Source organism: Sus scrofa, chromosome 13 (assembly GCF_000003025.6).
Source record: "Sus scrofa isolate TJ Tabasco breed Duroc chromosome 13, Sscrofa11.1, whole genome shotgun sequence".
NCBI classification, from domain to species: Eukaryota; Metazoa; Chordata; class Mammalia; order Artiodactyla; family Suidae; genus Sus; species Sus scrofa.
In genome coordinates this window covers 23366410-23386402 of record NC_010455.5, presented here as the reverse complement: position 1 = coordinate 23386402, position 19993 = coordinate 23366410, and the positions used below count along the sequence as shown (strand labels likewise).

At 51.5% G+C, this 19993-nt stretch overlaps 1 protein-coding gene across 1 annotated transcript in view; it reads left to right on the top strand.

Moving 5' to 3' along the window:
* SCN5A (sodium voltage-gated channel alpha subunit 5) overlaps positions 1 to 19993 on the top strand; it is an 88613-nt gene that overhangs the window by 38353 nt on the left and 30267 nt on the right. Inside the window, 6 exon segments of the mRNA XM_021071676.1 lie at positions 3569 to 3742; positions 5040 to 5396; positions 10322 to 10759; positions 12212 to 12373; positions 15288 to 15408; positions 16287 to 16441. Of these exon segments, the coding sequence (XP_020927335.1) occupies positions 3569 to 3742; positions 5040 to 5396; positions 10322 to 10759; positions 12212 to 12373; positions 15288 to 15408; positions 16287 to 16441 (1407 nt within the window).

The window sequence follows — 19993 nt, the reverse complement described above, 5'->3', positions numbered from 1 at the left end:
AAACGGTCGAAACGTGCATGGGAATGATGAACATCAGATTCAGGATGGTGATTACCTTGGGGTGAATCTAGTTCTGTGGGTCTTACCTGTGCTGCACAGGGTGGTGAAGTCTTTGCCGTAGAAGCCAACCAACTTAGGTTCACACTGGGCTCCATTATAGGGGCCAGTGGCTTAATTTCTCTGTGTCTCAGGTCCCCTTTATGTAAAATGGGGATAACAACAATAATATCACATGGGGTTATTGTGAAGATGACCTGATTCACTATATGTAAAGCACTGGTACAGAACCTGGCATATGGTAAACCTACTTAAGTCTCTGCTATTACTTTGTAAGGAAAAGTAAAACAAGATTTGAAGCAAATGTGGCAACATGTTAATGTTTGGTAGAGTTTGGTAGTGAGTACAAAGGTATTTATTATATTATTCCATATTTTTATATGCTTAAAATATTTTGTAAATTGGAGTTCCCATTGTGGCACAGCGGAAATGAATCCGAGGTTGTGGGTTCAATCCCTGGCCTTGCTCAGTGGGTTAAGGATCCAGCATTGCCATGAGCTGTGTAGTAGGTCAAAGACATGGCTCAGATCCTGTGTTGCTGTGGCTCTGGAGTAGGCCGGCAGCTATAGCTCCAATTAGACCCCTAGCCTGGGAACCTCCATATGCTGCAGGTGCGGCCTTAGAAAGAAGAAAGACAAAAAAAAAAAAAAAAAAAAAAATTGTGATTTAAAAACCCAATGACAAAGGTAAATGACAAACCAAGAAAATTGCATACAGTAGACAAAGGGATAATACCCTTAATTTATAATAAAGTACATTTATAAGTAGCACCAAGAAAGGGCAAACAGCCTAATAGAAAAGAAGCAAAGGATAAGAACAGGCAATTTCACAAAAAGAGAAATACAAAAATCAAAGAAATGTCCAACGGGACAACAATGAAAGATGGCCTGTGTCCTGCTGTTTTGGAAAGGTCAGTGGGACCGGACTACCCAGTAATAGCCTCTCCATGAAGGAAATCATTATCCCATGTGGCTCATGGAATTGTTTAAAACCTATCTCTGAGGATCATTGAGCTGTTATGTATCAGAATCTCTAAAAAAAAGGCTTGTTGACTCTGCAATTCCATTTCCAGAAATTTATCCTAAGGAAAGAATTGGGCAAGTTGTTTTAAAATATGTATATATGTGAAAGGGTCTTATGGCAATGTTAATACATACAGTATTAAAAAGAATGCCCATCACAAGGAAGTGGTTAAACTACTTATGGCACATCTGTACAGTAGGATATCCCACAACTATTAAAAAAAAAAAAGGAAAAAGAAAATAATGCTTTAGATGATGTTTAATTGTCCTGGAAGGATCTTACAAGGTATTATGTTTCAAAAGCATATTTACAGTATGTGCAGGATGACCCCATGAAAGACATAAGCCAAGGTCAGGGGAGTCTGGGGTTCTTCAAAAGCCCTTCCACTTCCTGGAAAGCCACCATTAGCACTGATGGTTCATTGGACCACCTGCCAGGAGTCAGGGGAGGTGGGTCCCCACACTCACAACCTTCCTGCCAGATCTCAGTGAGCCTATAAAACAGGCAGAGCTGTGTGTATCTGGAGCCTCTGCCTGGGCCTGGAGCTCCCGGCAGTCATAATAAATGAGGCTGGTGAGAACAATAACTGCCCTCTCCTAGGCAGCATCTGCTTTACATCCTTTAGCTCTAACTCTTAGAAGCTGCCTTTGGATGGAGGCGACTGGACAGATATGCAGCTGTGTGTATAGTGTGTGTGTGTAGAGGGGTGGTATGTGAAGGAACAAAAACTAAAGCAAGGAGGAGGGATAAGGAGTCTGATGGGCAGGGCCATGTGTTAAGTGTTGTGAAACTTCATTTAGTTGATTTGGTGGCTTTTCAGCAGAGACTAGGAGGTAGTGAGTCCTGTGAATTGGGGGAGGGGAAGACCCAGGGAAAGGAAGCCACAAGTGCAAAGGCCTTGAGGAGGCAAGCAAGGCTGGAAGACGAGTTGGTCAGAGGGATGGAAGAGCTATGGGAGCCAGGCAAAGGGGCAGAACCCAAGGATCCGTCTTCACATGTGAGGGCAGCCTAGGAATTTGAGCTGAGGCTGGAGGATTTCGGGGGGTCCCCTTTCCCTAGGACCCCAGCTGGTGGAAGAACAGTTCCCTCCGGGCACAAATACTAAAGGGACCAGTGAAGTCACAAGGGCTAGGCTGATGGGTGGTGCCCTGGATGGCAGTGCAGAGGTGCCCACCTACCTGCCATCCTGGCGCTCCCCACACCCTGGGCCAGCAGCAATCCCTGCTCCCAGCCCATTGCCACAGGGCCTTGTCTGAGCAGAGGGGAAAGGGGCTGATGCTGGGGTGACCAACATGCAGATGCCTCTCCTCTCCTTTTACCACTGAGTCCCCTCGGGACAGGTGCCAAGGACAGGGCAAGCCCCACTCCTGAGTGCTGAGGGAGGTGCCTCAGCCATCCCTGCCTCTGACCTCCATTGCTACTGCAGCCCTGTCACTGTCCCTGGGGTAGCCTGGCCCTCTGACCTCAGGCCACCTCTGCAGAAAACCTCAGTGCCACCTCACCACTCTCAGGGTGACCTCCAGCCCCAGGAAAGCCTGGTACACAGGGACCAGCTTCCTGCCAGCCACTCCTTCACAGGATACCCTTCCTCCCAGAGCCATGCTCCCACCATAGCAGTTGGCAAAACTCAGAGCCATCAGCTATGCTCCTTAATCCTGGGTCTCTGCTGGCCGAGACTGGGTCGCTCACAACTCATGAGTCAATGAGCCAGCCAGGTGAAGCCCAGCCTCTGCCTACCTCAGAAACTTTTCCAGAAGGGGTAGTGGTTGCTCTAAGTCTTGAAGGATGGCACTGAGTTCACCTCCTGGTTCTCACATTCGTGAGCTTCATGACCCCAGGCATATTTGTTACTTAACCCCTCATCGCCTCAATTTCCTTACCTGTAAAATGGGCTTAATGGTTCTTCTTGCATTGGGTTGTTGGGCAGATTAAAAGGAACAACATATGCAAATCATTCCAGCCCAGCTTTTGGCACATAGTTAAGCCCTTGAGAAATGGTGGCTGGTTGTTAATACTAAGAAGAGTCAGCACATGGCAGTGGGAGTAGCACGGGCAAAGGCCCTGAGCCATGAAAGCATGAGTGTTTGTGGGAATGCATGTGCTTGGCATGTGTGGAGCGGTGGACACTTCCTGTGACACGTAGGCTGGAAGGGGTCTGGAGCTGGGTCATGTTAAGGTTCACCCCAGCCTCCCCTGATCCCAGGCGCCTCCCAGAGCTGTGAGTCTCTGCAGTGGGCCTAGTTATTTCTGAGGCCCAGGCTGGAAGGTCATGCCTGTAGAGCAGCAGAGCTGGCTAGAGCCAGAGGTGTCCCCAGGGACTGGGCCATGGCTGAGCCAGCACCCACTAGGAGCCTGGATGCAGTCAGAGCCAGCAGCCCAGGAGAGGGGTGCTGCTGGAGCAAGAAGCCTCAGAAGGCAGGGACCTCCTGCCACCAGAGGCTCTTTCCCGCCTAAATGTGGGGGAGCCCTGATTCCCATTCCTTTCCAGGTCTTCACAGGGATCTTCACAGCCGAGATGACCTTCAAGATCATCGCCCTGGACCCCTACTACTACTTCCAGCAGGGCTGGAACATCTTCGACAGCATCATCGTCATCCTCAGCCTCATGGAGCTCGGCCTGTCCCGCATGGGCAACCTGTCAGTGCTTCGTTCCTTCCGCCTGGTACGTGGCTGGGCCCAGCAGGGGGCAGGTGGGTGGGGACCCGGGACACCCAGGCACGCCACCTCGGAGGTCACCACTCAGCTACCCCTATGCTGATCTTTCAAGCCTTCACTCAACAGCTATTTGCTAGTTACCCCAGCACTAGTGATGTGGGGGGCACAGAGGTAGGCAAGACAGAAGAAGCTCTCCCTCCCCATGGGGGGACAGTTGGGGTGGCCATTCATCCTGATGATTTGCAAAGCCCTTTAGGGTTCCCCATGACCCCTTTAGTCCTCACAGGATCCCAGGGGAGGAGCTAGTGTCGCCACGTCCCCATTCTGCATAGGAAGAGACAGACCTGGAGAGGTGAAACAATTTCCCAAGGCCACATGGCAAGTAACAGGTGCAGCCAAGTCTGCTGACAGCTCACCTGGATCTCTACCTGCTGGTTTGGGAATCTGTATTTTTGAAACTTTAATGCACATTCAGATTGCCTGGGGATCTTGCTAAACTGCAGGTGCCAATTCATTAGGTCTCAGATGATGTCAAAGCTAAGGTCTGTGGCCCATGCTTGGAGTTCAGAATGTCTGAGAGGTTCAGACATGGGGCCGGAGGTAGGTCAGGGAAGGCTTCCTGTAGTAGGTGGCTTCACTTGAGGCTAGGAGGGCAGGATGGTGGTGGTAGCAAGAAAGAAAGCACGGCCTGTGGGTTCTAATCTCAACTCACTGCCAAGAGCCTAGGGACATAGACAGTTACTCCACCTCTAGGCGTTGGTTTCTTCATTTGTCAAATGAGGTACTAAAAGTGCCACTCTCATGTGGTTATTGGGAGTTCCAAATTAGTTCATTCATCCTAAGCGTGAGGCCTGGTACAATAGGTGTCCAATAAATGCTAAGCACTGGCTCCCTCTCTCTGTGAGGGGAGAAAAATGGAAGCAACTGGGCCAGCCAGGGATGTTTTTTGCTGGTCTGGGAGGATACCTGGTGAGGAAGGGTCTGGATATTCCATGATGGGGGAATCTACTGGTGGTCCCTGATGTGAGACCAAGATGGGTAGGAGGCTTGTGTCAGAACAAAGAGAAGGCCTTGGTTCAGGAGAAGATTGTGGAGCTGTTGCCCTGACTCTCAGAACAGAGTCCAAAGAAACTGCACCCGGGCTATGGAGAGAAACAGGAGTGTGTTCTCTTGGCGAAATGGGGAGAAACAGGCATTGGTGACCTCCAAGGGCACCCTGGGTTTTCAGGGAAGGGGAAAGGGAGGGGAGGGTGTCCATGGGCAGCGGGAGCCAGAGCCCCTCACAAGGCCCCCTCCCTTCCCAGCTTCGGGTCTTCAAGCTTGCCAAATCCTGGCCCACCCTGAACACACTCATCAAGATCATTGGGAACTCAGTTGGGGCGCTGGGCAACCTGACACTGGTGCTGGCCATCATCGTGTTCATCTTCGCTGTGGTGGGCATGCAACTCTTTGGCAAGAACTACTCAGAGCTGAGGCACCGCATCAGCGACTCGGGCCTGTTGCCCCGCTGGCACATGATGGACTTCTTCCATGCCTTTCTCATCATCTTCCGCATCCTCTGTGGCGAGTGGATCGAGACCATGTGGGACTGCATGGAGGTGTCTGGACAGTCACTGTGTCTGCTGGTCTTCTTGCTTGTTATGGTCATCGGCAACCTTGTGGTAAGTGGGCCAGTGGACTAAGACACACTCACTCACCTACGCATCCATTCATCTGCCCAGCTGCCCACCCCCTCAGTCATTCATCTGTTCTTTCACTTACCTTCCTTCCGTTCATCCACTCCCCTCCCTCACCCATCTATTGAGCCATCCATCCTCCATCAATCTCTCAACCATCCATCTCCTCATTTACCTATCCTTCCATGTATTTACTCATTCATTCACCCACCCATCTATGCACCTACTTACCCATCCATCCATGTACTTACCATCAATCCATCTATTCATTTACCCATTCATTACTCATCTCTCTCATTCATAGATCTACCTCTCCAGCCATCCACCCACTCATCAGTAACCCACCCACCAACTTACCCATTCATCTGTCCACCTCTCCATCAATCGACCTGTCTCCTCAGTTACTAGTATTTCTATCCATGTATCCACTCAGCCAGCCAGCCAGCCATCATTCTCTACTTATTCACTTACCCATACATTGATTATTCATTTATTCATCAACCATCCGTCCATCAATCCCCACTCATTCTCACACATAAACACACACACACTCATGCACACATACCCATTCATCCATTTGCCTATCCACCCATCCATTCATTCACAGACAAATCCATCACCCATCTATCCCTACACTCCTTCATCCACTCCTACATCCATCCATCAACCCACGCATCCATTCACTCATTCACCAGTCCCATCCATCTACTCATTTATCCATCCAGCTCTCTACTCAGTCACTTAATGAGCTATCCATTCATCCTCATCGTTCTTTATTTGCTCATTCATTCATTTTCCCACTTGTTTACCTATTTGTTATATTATTTTATATCCATTAACTATTTACTCATCTCATTATTTTGTTAGTTATTCACTGTCAATGATTTATCATCTGGTTCTCAGCTTAAAAAACACTTGCTAAGTCCTCATTGCATGCAGAATGTTGTGCCAGATGCTGTTGGGCATACAGAGGCGAATATGACCCTAATATTGCTCACCAACTTGAGAGTAAGGAGGTGGAATGTTTAAAAGGCCGAGATAACTCTAAAGCGATCTGACTGATCAGAGCCATTAAGGGGGAGCCCATGGGTGCTGATCCCCTCCATCTGGGGAAATCAAAGAAGGCTTCCTGGTGGAAGGGGTTTGGCACTCATCTGATAGACGATGTTGGAGAGGGAAGATGCAAGATGAGCCAAGCACAGGTGCAGGCGGGCAATGATCCAGGTATGGGTGGGCCCTGAGGGGTCCAGGCTTTGCTCCCATGACCCCCTGTCTGTCCCAAGGCAAGTGTGTCTTTATAATGTGGAGAATTCTGGAGTTAAGACAGAGATCAAAATCTAAATGCCATAGAAGGGGGCCTTTGGAAGAGTCAAGGCTGAGAGGGGTCAGTGGTTCAGGGAGAAGTCAGTGTCCACTGTGGACATGCATCCACCTTCCTGGGGACTCCCCAGCATCACACCTGCATGGTCTGGTTCCATTGCGCATGATGGGTTCACCGCAGCTCAGAGAGGGGTTTTGGGCATCGTGAGTACTGTGAGCTGCAGATTCCAGAGCCCTTCTCCAGACCTGCCTGCTTTCTCCTCCCCAGTGCCTTGGCCAGGTCGGGGTCGGTCTCCCTTGGGTCCCACAGGTGAAGCTCTGAGAGGAAGCAGGGTGCCCTTCACTCAGCCCCTGGCCCAGCCCCAGGGCTGCCAGACTCTGTGTTCTAAGGAGGATGCGAGTACACGAAGCTCGCAGCCCAGGGCCAGGCTGAGCTGCCCTCACGCACACACAGCCTGCGATTTCCGAGCGGATCTGCCTGGGGATGAGAAGATTAGAGGCTGCTGGAGGAGGGAAGCTCACGCAGCCCACGCAGCCCCCTCCCTGGCCGCCTCAGGAACTGGGCCGCTGCCGGGCGTGGGTGGAAGCAAGATTGCCATTGAAATGGGAAGTGATGATCAGGCAGGGGCTGGGGAGCTGCAGCATGACTGACGGGGAAAGCACTGGAAGCAGCCAGACTTCTGAAGCTGGCAGCAGGGAAGGCCCTAGCATCCTCTGTGGGTGGCAAGGCTGCCCCGGCGCCCCCTGCCCAGCCCCCAGCCCTGCCCGGATGCCTGGAGGTCAGGGGATGTGAGGCCAGGCGTGAGGGAGGGCTGCGGTGGGGGATCCCGGCAGAGGCAGGCCTGGCCCAGGCCAGTGTGGACAGAGGCCAGGGGCTGGGCCAGGGGTCAGTGCAGACAGCGGCTCTGAATCACATCACATGCCTCACCCCCCAGTGACGACATCAAAAAGGCTGCCAGGTGTCAAATGTGATCATCTCTCTGTCGAGATAGAGCAGGAGAGCCCACTTCTTAACCTTTCCATACTGTCCGCATGAATGAGTGTTACTTTTTAAACCAAGGGCAGGTTTCTGAGGCCTGGCACATCAACCTTGCCCACTGCTTTTGCCAGAATTCTCATTCCCAGCTTGCTGACAGGAACATCTCAGGGGCTTGTAAGAAGCCAGAGCAGGGCTTCAGATTGGGTGTCCACCTTCACACACCACCCTGCTGTAGAGGCCCCCATTCAGCTGGACTCCCTTCTGGGAGTGGCTACGGGGGGTGACACAGCCCAAGATGGGCAGCCTGTGTCTCTGGCCCACTGGCCTCGTGATGCTTGCGAGCCAAACTGATGCCTGTGTGGAAAGAGCTCACCGCCGTCTTCAGTTACCCTCCCTGAGATGGATATGGACCAAAGCCCAGTCCCTTGCCACTGGGCAAAAGTTCTCTCTCTCTCTCTCTCTCTCTTTTTTTTTTTTTTTTTTTTTTTTTTTTTTTTGCTTTTAAGGGACCCACCTGTGGCATATGGAAGTTCCCAGGCTAGGGGTTGAGGAATTGGAGCTGCAGCTGCTGGCCTGCGCCATAGCCACTGCAATGCAGGATCCAAGCCATGTCTGCAACCCACACTGCAGCTCACAGCAACACCAAATACTTAACCCACTGAGCGAGGCCAGGGATCGAACCTACATCCTCATGGACACTAGTCAGGTTCATTACTGCTGAGCCACAATGGGAACTCCAAAAGTTCTCTTTTTTGTCGAGAGCTAAAACTTCCTCCTTGCAGGATGGCTTAGCAACAAACAGTAATCCGGAACCGTTCAAAAACAGAGGGATTTTGCAAACTCCCCCTTAGGGGTCTCAAGTCCATGTCCCCTAATAATTAACTTAAGTAAAGGCGGTGTCTTCTGGCACCTATGAAGACTCAGCCCCTTCCCTGACTCCCTGTAGCACATAGGCCTTAGAGCCAAGGCTGACCCCAGACACCAGCCCCACGTCCCTCCACCCCAGTTGTCTAGTCCTATGCACAGCACCCATCCATGCACCCCTCACTGCCTGTCTCAGTACCTTCACCCTGTATTAGTCTCAGGTGCCTGAGGGCCGCCACGTGGCCTCTTTCCCTGCCATTGCCCTCTGCTCTGCTCAGTCACCCATGTCCTTCACCTGGAAGGCACAGTTGGATCTGGAGACACAGGTGGAGTATCCTCCACAGCAGGATCCCAAGATGTGAGAGTGGTGAGAGGCTTCGGTGGGGAACTCAGAGGCATGTCACTGCTCCTCCTTCACCAACAGATGCCGAAGCCCCTTTCCAGGAAGCCCCAGTGGGATTCGATCTTGTCGCCAGTGATCCCAGATCGGCTCCTGCCTCCCAGGGAGCACTGCTGTGCTCACCCTGACCCCACTGCCCACCCCCACCCCCCACTATTACTCCCAAGGCAGCAAGGACCTACCTGCGCAGGCATTGACTTGAGATGATCCCATGGTCTCCCACTGAACCTGGCCCAACACCCAAGAAACCTGAGCCTAAACACCCTCAATTCAGACTCTCTGAGCCCTTGGGAGGAGGGATTGATTCTGGCAGTGAAAAGCTGCAAGAGGGACCTCAGTTCCTGTCTTCTTTGAAGAAAGAATGTAACAAAGAAACCAAGATTGTGAAAAAGATAAGTGTTTATTAGAAGCCAAATACAGGAGTTCCTGTCGTGGCTCAGTGGTTAACGAATTCGGCTAAGAACCATGTGTTTGAGGGTTTGGTCCCTGTCCTTGCTCAGTGGGTTAAGGATCCGGCATTGCCGTGAGCTGTGGTGTGGGTTGCAGACGCAGCTCGGATCCCGCGTTGCTGTGGCTCTGGCGTAGGCCAGGGGCTACAGCTCCAATTGGACCCCTAGCCTGGGAACCTCCATATGCCACAGAAGCGGCCCAAAGAATGGCAAAAAGACAGGGAAAAAAAAAAAGCCAAGTACATGTGGAAAAAAACAAAATACATGTGAAAGAAACAAAGTACCTATGGAAGAAACAAAATAGGTGTGGGAAAGCAAGGAACGTGTGGAAGAAACAGAATATGTGTGGAAAAAGCAAAGTACGTGTAGAAGAGCCCAGGGCGAGTGAGCTGCACGCAGTAGGGGCAGCTTAGCTTGCTTATGTGAGGTCAGTTTACCAAGTTATTTTTTTCTGGCTGGTCACCTCCATAATTGGTCCTGGTGTAGTGTGAGCATCTCTCAGCCAAGATGGATTCCAATTGGCTGCTTTGTCCTTGCCTGCTCCTTTTGTCCTTGCCCTAGACTGAGGGCACATGTATCAGGTAAGTCCCCCTGTCTGCACATGTGTCAGGCAGGGAAATCCACAAGAATGCACCTGTCAGGGCCCAGTGCTCCCACAGGTAACCCATCTCCAAGCGTCAGCAGGAGACCAGCTGCAGCTGCTCAGCCTGGGGCCTGGCTGCTACCTCAGGGTTAGAATCTGCCTTTTCTTCTACAGCCAGACTCTGTATTCAAGAGTAAAGTAGGTTAAGATGAGGGCCCAGGGTTTGAGGCTCAAGCCACTTGCCTCTGGCGGTCCCAAGGTTTCCCCATCATGGCCCCGAGGCTGAGCCCCCAGGGCATGACGTTGTCTCCACAGGTCCTGAACCTCTTCTTGGCTTTGCTGCTCAGCTCCTTCAGTGCAGACAACCTCACGGCCCCCGATGAGGACGGGGAGATGAACAACCTCCAGCTGGCCCTGGCCCGCATCCAACGGGGCCTGCGCTTCATCAAGCGGACCACCTGGGACTTCTGCTGTGGGCTTCTGCAGCGGCGGCCTCAGAAGCCCGCGGCCCTCGCCACCCAGGGCCAGCTGCCCAGCTGCATCGCCACCTCCAGCCCTCCACCACCCCCAGAAGCAGAGAAGGCACCACCGGCCCGCAAGGAGACACGGTTTGAGGAAGGCCAACGGCCAGGCCAGGGCACACCCGGGGATCCAGAGCCCGTGTGTGTGCCCATTGCCATGGCCGAGTCTGACACAGATGACCCAGAGGAAGATGAGAACAGCCTGAGCACAGAGGAAGAATCCAGCAAGCAGGTGAGCCCCCTACCCACCCCCCACGACCCTGCATAGGTGCAGCATCTGCTACTGTCCAGGGTCCAGGGCTCTGTCGTCCATGGACCCCAGTCTCAGAGCAGCTACCCCAGCAAGGGTGGTCTGGAGGGCGAAGACGGGCCATCCGCCAAGAACCAGCCTCGTGGAGACATGCAGAAACTGGCTCTCAACACTCTCTCCCCAGCCCAGCCCAGCCCAGGAGGGCATCTGGGGAGGGCCTGCTGTTTGTCAGTCATCTCCTGGCTGGTCACAGGCACCTGACTGTACAGAGAGGGAAACTGAGGCACAGCAAGGGAGAGACTTGCTAGGAGATCCTCGTGCATCTGGGACAGAGCCAGCACCCCTGGCCCTAGACCCCACCCTGACCTTGTCCCCTCCAGGACTAAGAGGGTAGAATGTCTTGGTGAGGGAAGAGTGTGGCCTCCTGACCTCCCCTCTGCCCCTTCCCCTCCTCCCAGGCTCGGCGCTAATTCTGAGATTTAAAAATAAGCATCCCTAAGATGGCAAGTGTCAGAGACAGCACTATCTTATCTCCCAACCTGTTATTTTTAACACGTAGGACTAGAGTCTGGACAAAAGGGATGGTGCCCCCCACCCCCACCCCAACCCTGGCTCCCTCGATTTTCTCATGGCCTAAGCCAGGCTCAGATGGCTTCTCCCTAGGTCTTAGGGCAGACGGTGGGGACCAGTTCTCTGTTTCATTGGGCCCCTCCTGGCCGCTTCCTCGGGACCTGCCTGGGTGGGTCTGGCTGAGAAGAGCAGCTGCTCCCCTGCATGGAATTTGATCTGAGGCTCCAGGCTTGGCTCCACATCCTCCTGCCTCCCTGTGGTCCCAGAGGCCAGTTTCTGCCCTTTTAGCCAGGATGGGGGACAGCCACAGTGTCGGCTGGGGGAGGGGAGCATTGGCGTCGCTAGGACCACAGCTTCCAATTAGCTCCAGAATGCTCCCAGCACAGGAGTGGAATTCCGGTTGCCCCTCCTTTTCCTCCACCTTTCCTTCTCTTGAGCCTGTTGGTCCTGGCTCCCTGGGGTGTGTGTGTGTGTGTGTGTGTGTGTGTGTACGTACACATGCTCGCTCGCGCGCACACAAGCAAGTAAGCTGGGGTGCCATGGGAACTCCTGGGCAAAGTCAGCACGTCTTTCCTAAGTGGAGCTGCCAGCATCCTGGGAGCTGAGCATCACTGCCCCGGTGCGCCCTGCAGGGAGTGGGAGGAGGGGGAGGTTTGTGCTGGGCAGGCCCGGGGTTTGACTGGCTTTAGACCTACCTAAAGCTACCTGGACCTACCAAGAGCCTCCCTCAGCCTCAGGACCCCTGAGGCAAGGGGTCATCAGTGCAGTGAAACAGTGCCCCAGCTGGACAGGCAGAGCCTGAAGCAGAGCCAGGGTCCTGGAAACACTCTGGCTGGGTAGCTCACGGGCTGGGGGTCTCTTCAGCAGGAATCCCAGCCTGTGTCCGGTGGCCCAGAGGCCCTCGCAGAGCCCAGGGCCTGGAGCCAGGTATCAGAGACCACCTCCTCCGGGGCCGAGGCCAGTGCAACTCGGGCAGACTTGCGGCAGCAGCGGAGAGCAGAGGCCTCGGCCCCAGGGTTCAGTGAGGTAACGCACACCTTTGTCCCTAAAGCCAGTGGGGCACTGCTATGGGGGCTGGAGCCATGAGAGGCACTGGGCACAGGCCTGCATTTACTGTCACAGCCAGTGTGGGAAACCCATCTGCAGAGGGGAGCATGGGCAGCCCTGTCTTAACAGGGGAGGGATGGCGTGGGGCCCTAGGCCGTGGGGAAATCTGGAAGCAGCCTGCCTAGGACCATGAGGCAGGACTAACCCCAGGCCTCTGCGTGTTCACCCCTCCTCACTCGGTTCCTGTGCTTTGGTGCTGTTGGCAAATGTTTGTCCTGTGAATCAGCCGGTCCCAGGGGACCGTGGGGAACTCTGAGAACAAGTTCTTGGCATGAGCCTGAGCCATCAGCTGCTTCTCACCTGGACAGAGGCAGAGGCTCAAACATGAGGCCTGCTGGGGGGGGGGTTGTTCTGGACACAAAAGGGGTTTTAATTTTAAATTTGCTACCAACACTTAAAACCCAGAAGCTTTTATGTAAAAAAAAATCTGGATTTCTGGCTTCTCTTGAAAAAAAAATTGGAAGAAGGAGTACCCGTTGTGGCTCAGCAGAAATGAATCTGACTAGTATCTTTGAGGACACAGGTTCAATCCCTGGCCTCCCTCAGTGGGTTAGGGATCTGGCGTTGCTGTGAGCTGTGGCGTAGGTCACAGACGTAGCTTGGATTCCATGTTGCTGTGGCTGCAGCTCCAGTTTGACCCCTAGCCTGGGAACTTCCATATGCCACAGGTACAGCCCTAAAAAGACTATAAATAAATATATATATATATATATATATATATAGAGAGAGAGAGAGAGAGAGGAAGAAAAACCACCCTGCTGGAGACAAGTGGGGATAGCCTTCTCGACTCTGGAGGGAAGGTTCAGGTTTGCCAGATCCCACCTGCCTGCCTTCATTTCATCACCTGCCTGGCCCTGGAAGCTTTTGCGTTTGCAGCCCCTGAGCTAACTGGACTATGGCACTGCTGACTACACCCGCACCCGTGCCCCACCCCCATCTGCCAAGTGCTGGGAAACGTGGAGGTCACGTGTTCAGAGCAGCACTCAGGGTCCCTTGTCCTGCAGCCCGACCTTGGCCCTCTGTCTAGTAGCTGTGACATGGTTCAGCAGAACATTTCTCCTTTGCTTTGTTCCTGTCATGGGACAGGCCCGCGGGAGGCTTTACAATCATGGCCAGTTTGGGAGTACGAGGGCCTGGTAGAGGCATTGTCCTGATTGTTCAGGTCATGCTTCTCCCCCTGGAGGGTCTGACACACCAAGGCCTGTGGGAACAGGAGACACAGGAGGGGTGGAAGGTCACAGACCAAAAGGGTTCCTGTACCAGAATGTTGACCTTTGAACGCATTTTGTAACATCATCACCTCTTCGAATCAGCCCATGATGGGACCTAGAAAAGGGAGCGCGAGGTAGCCTGGGGCTTTCCTGGAAGAAGGACCCCCTCATCTCATCTGCAGTGGGATCCTGACAACTTGTCCTCCTGCGTGACAGCCCAACACACTTTAGGCAGCTTGTGTCCAAAAAGAAAAGCCACGTGGAGATCTCTGGCTGTGCCCTTTCCAGCTCAATACCACACAGCAAAGTTGGGCAAAGGACGTGACCTTCAAAGCCCTGGGGAACCACCCTGTGCCCAGGAGCGTGCTCTACCTTGTCACAGGGATCCAGCCCTTCCTTATGGCAGACCTCAAGGTTAAAGAGGACTTTGAGACGGCGGAGGAGTGAATCATGGAAGGAAGAGAAAAGCAGAGCTTTGAGAGCAGAGGCTGCCCGAGAACTCAAACCAACTCACCCCAGGTGGAACGGAGCCTGAGCGACATGAGGCTGGCCAACTGAGCTAGGGTGCGTAGACGTGATCTGAAGCAAGTGACGCCTTCCTTTCCTTCACAGAACCCTCTTCCCCACCATACTTGTCATTAAGGTGAGTTCCTGGAAGCAGAGCCAGGGTCCAGCTTCCTGTGAATATGATTCATTGAAGAAATGCTCCCAGAAGAGACCCAGAAGGAAGTGAGAGAAGCAGGATGAGGCAAAAGAAGCAGCTCTGAATGCCGTGCTGGCTGGATTCCAGCCTCAGCTTGATCTTCTCCATATCAGTTGGTCCCTAGGTGTCAGCCACCTGCCTTGGGTTGTAGCCACGAAGCCATTTCTGGGGATGGCAAGTCCATGACTAAAGACACTTTTCTGGAGAAAGGGCCAGCTAAATAGTACTCATGGCAGCTGGGGATGCATGCACTGGCCCAGCAAGGGGAACAGGGAAGAACTACAGCCCCTTCTATATGCTGGTGTCCACACATGACACACCATAAGGGCACCTGCACACATCTCTATAATCACTTTGTGTAAGATTAGGGTGGCTGAACATTCAAGGCCAGGCGGGGCAAGTTCCTGCACCTTCTTGCTCCTGCTCCAGGCTCTGCACTTCTCATCAGACCCCAGATGAATTGAGCAAGAAATGAAGCCTGGGTTGCTGCCCTGTTCTCTGCATGTCTGACCTCGTGCCTGTGTGTGCCTGTGATTCTGGTTCTGACTCCGTGCTGGGTGTGGCTTGCCTGTTTCCTCTGTGTGCACCGAGCTCCTACTATGTGTCTGTGTCCCAGTGTGTGTCCGTGTTGCACTCTGTGTCTGTTTTACTTCCACCTGGGTGCCTTCCCCATTCCCAGGGTTTTCCTAGGACCCTTCCTCCACTCCCACACCCCAGACCCAGGAGCCCTAAGGTCCAGCCTTTACGGCAGGTTCCCATCCACCCAGGCTCAGATTCCCCAGGTACACAGTGGAGGGTGGTCTGGGCACCTCCACTCCCAGAGCTCCAGCCTCCCCCAGACTGTGCGTCCCAAGGCTAGAGGCTGCTCCTCAGCCCACACTCATGCCCTGCACACCCTGCCCCATGGTCCTGCCCACAGACACACGAGGACAGCTACTCTGAAGGGAGCACAGCAGACATGACCAACACTGCGGACCTCCTGGAGCAGATTCCTGACCTCGGAGAGGATGTCAAGGATCCAGAAGACTGCTTCACTGAAGGTACTGCCCTGGGGGGCCGAGGGCCTAGCTCAGCCCTGCACAAAGCGGCAGGTGGACACACCCTCTGAGGGGCACAAGGCTATGTTGCACCCCACTCTGACCTGGATGTCTGCCATCCCTTCCCATTTCTTGAGACCCCTGGGGGCCCCTCCACCTGCCCCTGACATGAGTCATGGCAGGGTGCCCATAATGTGCTAGGCTGGGCAGCTCTGGGGCGGTGGCATGACCGTGTGCCCCCATGGCAGCAGGGACTGGGTCGAGTTCTCCCTGTCCCCTCAGGCCCTAACACAGTGCCTGGCATGTGGTAGGCCCCCTGCAAATACTTGAGGTGGGTGTGGCATGTGGCTGTGCTGGTGATTGGCATCTGGAGTTTTTATGGTGTATGTGGAGGGCAGCTGGGGATAAAATGAGGGTTTGCTCTCCACGTGGCACATCATTTGGGGCTATCAGTAAGGAGTTTGCCCTTCCCAAGGCTCAGACACTGCAAACATCAAGAAAGTCCAGAGACAGAGCATCTCAGGGCATTCCGGATCATTCTTCCAAGGGGAGCATCTCCTAGATAAGCACAGGACAAGCTAGAGCCCATCCCAACCCTAGCCTTGCCCATGCCCAGATCTGCCAAGCCCTTCATCTCCTTTCTGGTTGTCTGGTCGATCCAGCCTCTCAGCGGGGTTCCTGCTGCGTGTAGGCTCCTGAGGGCAGCACCTATAGTCATCCCTTCCCTGCCCCCATCCCTGCCATGGCCATGCCCACTATGTTGCCCAGTTCATTACCCATCATTATAACTTCTTTCAACCACCCTACTTTCTGCCATCAGATGTGGGCATTTTCAGGTCCTGAACTGGGCCTGACCCCTCTCCGCCCTTCCTCCCCCATAGGCTGTGTCCGACGCTGTCCCTGCTGCACTGTGGACACCACGCAGGCCCCAGGGAAGGTCTGGTGGAGGCTGCGCAAGACCTGCTACCGCATCGTGGAACACAGCTGGTTCGAGACGTTCATCATCTTCATGATCCTGCTCAGCAGTGGAGCGCTGGTACCCTCCTGGGGATGTGTGGTTGGGCAGGGAGGGATGGAGCAGGAGGGGAGGGTAGCGACAGGAGCCCTCCAGCTAGAAAGCCAAGTCAGAAACTGGGGCAGAGCCTCTGCTGAAAATGCACTCCCCCAGGGCTTCAGATCAGGACCATCTCACAAACTCAATATATGCGTAGCACAAATGGAGGTCAGAGCAGAAAGGGCTCACAGAGGTCATCCGTCCAGGACCCCTTGTTCCACAAAGGGAAATGATTTGCCCAGATCACACTGCATAGCTGATATAGGTCACAGGTCACCAGTCACCAACACCCAGGCCCTGGTGACACACCCACCTGCACACAGCATCAGACCCTCCATCAGACTAGTTCAATGCAATTAATATGGGCTGATATTACACTGGTAGCGCCACTCATTCCACGTCTTCTGGGGCTCCAGGCCAAGCTATGTAGTTCACACATTATCACATCTAATCCCCACAGCAACTCTTTGTAGAAACATTAAGTAACTTGCCCAAAGCCCCACCACTCACAAGCAGCAGATGTGGCATTTGAGCCCAGAGAATCAGATTCCAGAGCCCTTTGTCTGGACTTTCCATTTGTGCAATAGATCTTTACTGAGTTCTCTTTGTATCTACCAGGCCTATGAGCCATGGAGGAGCAATAGGAGGAAGATGCCCCCAGCACTGCCCTCAGGGGCTCCCATTCTAGTTGGGAAAACCAGATTCAGCAGGTTTGAGATAGTCAGAAATCAGCTTGAGAGAGCTGAGCAAGAATGGAGTAGATGACTCAGCGTGATGGGAGATCAGAGAGAACTCAGGAGCAATCAGGAAGACTCCCTGAAAGAAGCGGATGGAGCTGGGCTGTGGAAAACAGGGAGGTTTGGTGAGGCCAGGAGGAGCAGTGAGGTTCTCCAAGGATGCCCCATCTGGTTCCCAAGCACCTTACACTGATCTCTAGAAGGAGATGGAAGAGCCCTGGAGAGAGTTGTGGAAGGTGCTGGTAAGCAGGGAGAAGGGTGATGAAGAAGGCGGAAGAAATAGAAACTTTCCTAGCCCAGAGGGAGCAAGCACCTGATGTTCTTGGGGAGATGAGACCCCCATGGTTGAGCAACTAACTAGGAATGCTTTGGACTCTAGAGAGGAAGAGGGCCACTCTGATCCCAGGCTGTATGCCTCCAGCCCATGCTGCCTCCTGTGGGGGCATGCCATGGGAGGCACTGCAGCTGTCACTGCTAAACCTCTGGGCCTCCCACCCCACCCTGTACTGTCCTGCCTCTGTTCCAGAGTCAGCCTGGAGCCATGGCTTGCAGGCTACATGCTGTTTTACCATTGGCAGCTTGAGCCAAATCTCTGTAGGCTTCAGAGAAGGAGGATTTGACAATATGTTAACGAGTGTTGTTTTTAAACAGCCACAAACAAGGGCAGCCAGAGCCATTCAGTCTGGGCTGTGGAGGAAAAGCTCAGCCTGGCATAAGTGAGGAGGAGTTTTGGCAAGTGAATGGTGAATCTCATCAGGGTAGACAGCCAAGCACTGTTTAAAAAAAAAACAACAAAAACCCACATCAATGATATATTGAGAAAAAGAAGTCTGTGTTATTTAAAGTTATAAACTTGTTTAACAGAAAGCAGACTATATATCACTTCCAAATTGCTGAAGGGAAATTTTTTTAAGAACACAGGGATTTTGCAGCAAAAGATAGGGGAAAAAAGAAGGAAAAAGGAAGCATTAAATTAGGAAACAAAATAATATGGAAAAGGCAAGATCAAACATATGTTTTAATAATAAATGTAACTGGACAAAATTGATCTTTTAAAAAAAAGGACTCTAAATAAATTGGGGGAATAAAACCCAGCTATGTGTTCTTAAATGACAAACCTGAGACACTGTGACTCAGAAATATTAAAAGTGAGGAGTTCCCATCATGGCTCAGTGGTTAACAAATCCGAGTAGGAACCATGAGGTTGCGGGTTCGATCCCTGGCCTCGCTCAGTGGGTTAAGGATCCGGCCTCGCTGTGAGCTGTGGTGTAGGTCACAGACGCGGCTCAGATCCTGCGTTGCTGTGGCTCTGGCGTAGGCTGGTGGCTACAGCTCCGATTCAACTCCTAGCCTGGGAACCTCCATATGCTATAGGAACAGCCCAAGAAATGGCAAAGACAAAAAAAAAAAGAAATATTAAAAGTGAAATAATGATATAATAGGCAAATGCAAACATTGGCAACAAAAATCAGAGTATTCTTATTTGTTAATGTCAAACAAGGTTGAATTCCAGGTAAAAATCTTGAGATAAAACAAAGATAAGGAGTTCCCATTGTGGCTCAGTGATTAACAAATCTGACTAGGAACTATCAGGTTGCAGGTTCGATCCCTGGCCTCGCTCAGTGGGTTAAGGATCTGGTGTTGCCATGAGCTTTGGTATAGGTCGCAGACTCAGCTCGGATCTGGCATGGCTGTGGCTGTGGTGTAGGCCGGTAGTTGTAGCTCTGATTGTACCCCTAGCCTGGGAACCTCCATATGCCATGGGTGCAGCCCTAGAAAAAGACAAAAAAAAAAAAAAAAAAAAACTGCGGAAAAAACAAAACAAAGATAAAACAACCTATAATTAAAGTACAATTATTACGAACATATTTTCTTTGGATTTCATAGCACTTATATAAAGCAAAATCAGGCAAAAATGGTAACAGTGCAGTAGTACAGTGAGATGGTACCACACTTCTCTAAATTTTATTGGGATTTTTTGACTTAAAATAATGTATTAGTTTCAGGTGTTCAGCAAAGTGAGTCAGTTATACATGTAAATATATTCATTCTTTTTACCCATAATAGGGTATTACAAACTATTGAATAGATTTTCCTGTGCTATATGATCTGTTCTTTTCATTCATCTATTTTTACAGTAGTGTGTATGTTATTCCTACTCTCCCAATTCCTCATTTCCCTGATGGTTTCACCTATGGTAACCATAAGGTTGGTTTTGAAATCCGTGAGTTTGTTTCTGTTTTATATATATGTTATTTTACATCATTTTTACTATATATAAAAATATAAGTGATATCATATGATATTTGTCTTTCTCTGACTTACTTCACTCAGTATGATAATCTCTAGGTCCATGCATGTTGCTGCAAATGGCATTATTTCATTCTTTTTTTATGGCTGAATGATATTCTATTGTATATATGTGCCACATCTTCCTTATCCATTTCTCTGATGATGGACATTTAGGTTGCTTGCCACACTTGTATTAGTTCTTAAGAAATCAAATAGAATCTTGGAAAGCTGCAAAAGATTAGTGAGAGTGACATTCTTTTCCTATTTGTAATTTTAAAGGAAATTGTTCTTATGTTTCACTGTTAAGATGTTATCTATAGGCCTTATTTTGTAGCTAGACTATCTGTTTCAAAACAATTGTTTTGTTAGTTTGATTAGAGTTTTTATCTTAATGGATGTTTGATTCTATTAAATGACTTTTTATTTCATATATGAAATGAAATATAAAAGTAGCACAAATGTGCAGTTATTCGCATGATTAAATAAGGTGATCAATGTTAAGCAC